The sequence below is a fragment of the Rhamphochromis sp. 'chilingali' genome (genome assembly GCF_963969265.1).
Source record: "Rhamphochromis sp. 'chilingali' genome assembly, chromosome: 10".
In the NCBI taxonomy this organism is placed as follows: Eukaryota; Metazoa; Chordata; class Actinopteri; order Cichliformes; family Cichlidae; genus Rhamphochromis; species Rhamphochromis sp. 'chilingali'.
Genome location: NC_137937.1, coordinates 25934516 through 25938234, shown reverse-complemented (window position 1 = coordinate 25938234; position 3719 = coordinate 25934516). Strand labels below are relative to the sequence as shown.

General features: G+C 45.5%; 1 protein-coding gene across 1 annotated transcript; it reads right to left on the bottom strand.

Annotated features, from left to right (window-relative positions):
* Nucleotides 1–313: 313 nt before the first annotated feature.
* Nucleotides 314–1936, bottom strand: gadd45ga (growth arrest and DNA-damage-inducible, gamma a). The gene is made up of 4 exons (XM_080893307.1): nt 1795–1936; nt 1574–1675; nt 1240–1450; nt 314–1104 (listed from the first exon to the last, which is right to left on the bottom strand). The coding sequence occupies exons 1-4, from the start codon at nt 1845–1847 to the stop codon at nt 991–993; spliced, it is 480 nt and encodes a 159-aa protein (XP_080749433.1). The 5' UTR covers nt 1848–1936; the 3' UTR covers nt 314–990.
* Between the last annotated feature and the right edge of the window lie 1783 nt (nt 1937–3719).

Sequence of the window (3719 nt, the reverse complement as noted above, 5' to 3'; positions counted from 1 at the left end):
CAGCAGTAAAAGGTCAGTGCCTGCAAAAAACCCACATCTCAATCATCATTACATTATAACTTTTAGCTTCCCTTTTCTTCATTTACTCTCTCCCTCTCAGCCACCTAATCATTTGATCTTTACTTTCCTTCCACCCACATTGTGCGATTAGCTTCTTGTGAAGCAGAGTTGTAACCAGTAGCACCACACTTTCCTGATACCTCTGCATCACTGCAGTCTGCCATGACGCCCCACATTATGTGGCACCCTAGGTGTTAGTTAATGTCTGTGTAGCTAAATGTAAAGGAGAAAATGAGATTTCTGAGAAGATGAGTTTGATTCCAAATGTTTATTCACAAAGCATTTCAAGTCAGTACAACACAAATCAATACTGCATTGCTCTGTCTGCATATGTGAAAGAAAACTGAATAGTCCATTAAAAAAGTGTCAGCTTTACATCAGGATTTGCAAGCAGTTTCTGCTTATTCCAAGAACTTCCTGACAGCTGCACTCATAAAGAAAAGTCCTTTGTTTAGACACTTTCAGACACCTTCTTCTGAATCTGCACCTGACTTGTTCCCCTCTGACGAGTCCAGTCCACTTTCTTAAGTCCATCTCTTGCACAGTATCGCTCTCTGTGACCTTCTCTGCTTAGTCCCGCCAGTCTGTTAAAGGGCAGTCACTGGGTTACCATTTGCCATCTTTAAGGTACTATGCAGTACAGTCCAGCTCCATTCTCAGTGTCCATCAGGCGTTCTGTCCACTCCACATACACCTGAACAAGTTCACACATGAGGTCTGAACCCTTGCACAGGGTAATCCAGAACCAATGGGCTCACCCAGGATGCACTGGAAGAGTGTGCTCTTGCAGAAGGGGGGAGTTACAGCCACAGCCTCTTAATCCAGACATGTGAGGCAGAAAGGCATGAGGCCCCCAGCTGAAGCTCAGCTCCTTGACTTTCTTTTCATCATCATCATAATCATGTGAAGCAACTTCAGGGGGGTGTCACTTCAGCGCTCTGGGAGTGTGATAGTGGGCACCCAGTCATACACACTGCGCCTTTCCTCACAGAATACACTCAGCTTGTCCAGAGCAGGGTCTTTCCATGGGTTTGCACTAGGGCTCTGTAATTGTAAAAGAGGGAGATATTTAGAGTCACAAAAGTGGCAACACCTACAAGACATGCAAAGAAAGTCAGACACAGTAGTGATGCATGTATGATTCACTGGCTACCAGCTCCTAACTGAGTGGGAACGTACCGTGACAAGAATGCAGTGTGCGTCTTTGGGCTCGCCGGTTTCATCGGCACCCACGAGGTCGGCCAGGCGGTCGATATCATTGACACGCACCACGTTGATGTCGTTGTCAAAGCAGAAAGCCTGGATGAGAGTGAAGTGGATCTGAAGAGCAATGTCACACTCGTATTCCTCATCGGTGGCGAGAATGCAGAACGCCACGCTGTCTGGGTCACTGTAGGAAAGACAAGAAAGGTGATTAGCGCATATCCTGCTGTGCGTGTGCTCGACTTTTTTTTTCTTTTCTGTTTTTTAAAGGGCAAATGTAACTGAAAGTGGCACGAAATGCAATACTTACACATTCATGACTTTGGCAGATTCGTAAACTCCAACTGTCAGGTAGTCCTGCTTCTTAGCAGCGATCAGCAGCTCCTCCAGGGCTGCGCCTGCACTTTGCACCCTTAACAAAGAAAAATACATCATCAGCACACTGATCACATTACCCTCCCCAAAAATAACAGCTACAACGCTTTAATCCAGGAGCTTAAATAGCGTTGTATCGATGAGTAAAATATTCACCTATCAGCGTTTTCCATTGTGTTCTCTTGTCCGTGAATCTCTTCCAGAGTCATAGTTATAATCCAAGCGCGATCGGGATGTTGCAGTGTTAAGAAAAGGCTGTGTAGTTGTCTGTGTAGTCTCTTGCGTTATTCTGAGCTCGGAACAGTCTGTGGGTGGCTTTATACCGCACTTGGCGTCGTTTCTCGGCAAGGGGCGGTCTTTCCGATCCTGTCTCCTACCATTGGCTCAGAGAAGCTTTGGTGAGGAAAGCAAAAAAAAAAAGTCCCCGAGCAGTCGAACTGAGCTTGTTGACAACCCCACGTGGGGCAAGATTACAACCTTTCAAGAAATCCCCCCCACCCACTCCCGATTTCTCCTTTTCTTGTCAACATCCAGCATCACCACTAAGGGCAAAAACTACAAGTGATGTTTACGATGAACTTTCACAGTCATTGCAAACAACATTGTTTTGTTTTGAACCACTGTGGCTTCAGTTTGCCCCTGGACACGATGACATGTTTATGATATTTAGAAAACATATAAGTCACACATACACAGTCAGACATTCTAAGAGATTCTCTTTTATTTATTATTATTATCATAGTTTGCAGAGGCGTTATTTACCATTTCGTAGCAACATCCCCGGTTTTTGGAATTATGTAACTATTACGCCTCGTGTTTTTCCACAGTGGGCATAGAAGAATTCAGACTATCCTACAGGTGACAACAGAACTGAGTGTGCGGATTAGCCGAAGGAAAATTGGCAGATCTTTTTTCTGTGGGTGAGCCGCATTAAAACTGTAGCGACGATTAATTTGATGTGTGATAAACTCTGGAACAATCCTTTATCGGAGTAGCGGATTTCCCCAGTCTGGAGAGTCACTGGGGAAATATTTATATATATCATCTATCCGAACTTTCCTTGTGCAGCTTTCCATTGCTCTTAATAAACAGCCGGTTCCTGGTGCACCTGCTTGGCGCGTCATACCCTACTAACCTGTTACTCAACGTGCTCATGTGTTTACAGTCTGCCCAGCAGTTACCGAAATGTCCCCGGAAGGAAAATCTGCAAGCCTGTCCTGACCCGAATAGGACCAGAATTCTTGGTGGCGATGTGTTTTGTGGGACTGACCAACCAGCTTATGGCCACACGCCAGTTTTTGTTTGCCTATTGAAAAAGCAAAGGCTTAAACAGTTTGTCTGGGGCGCGTGGCATTTCTGCACAGAGGTAAAGTGCAGCTCCGCCACACAACATCACTACATCCCTCCACCTGTCTCCGGACTTTCCATGGCGCTGGGGGATGTGGATCAGTATGTGTGTGCGTCCTGCGTGTTTTATTACCCAGATCTATTCAGTGCCCTGCGCCAGATGCCCGACAGATGCGCACGGGCCCTTCCCAAAAAAAGCGCCACGCGTCGCAGCCGCGCCTTTTCTGGTCAGTTTATCTTATCGGTGGGATAAGCACGTGTTTACATTCATCATCAGTCCCTTTTTTCCGACAGATGTTGCGACCACAGCGAGGCCGTGCATGTAACTGGGTTGTTGTCTGAACTTGTCCACGTGTGAGCAGTTAATGAGCACTGAATGTGAATGAATTACCAAAAACCTCACAACTTCACAACTTCTCCTATCTATCTATGAGGTCTAATATCTTCTTAACAAGTGAGACGTGCCCACAAATGGGCCTAATTACAGGAATAACGCGCTCTGTTAAAGGTTGTTTTCATGATCTGTTTCATGTTAAATGGTGAGTCAAATAATAAGCCAAGCTGACATTTGTTTGGACGCAAAAAAATGCCTACATGATAACGGAATGACCTTTAACCTAATCTAGCCTACACAGTCAACTGATGAAAACAAACTTGGCCCGCAGCAAACAGAGGGCTTTGTGTCACAAATCTGGATTTACACCTCCACCTGCTGGCGTGTCCTTTAAACAACT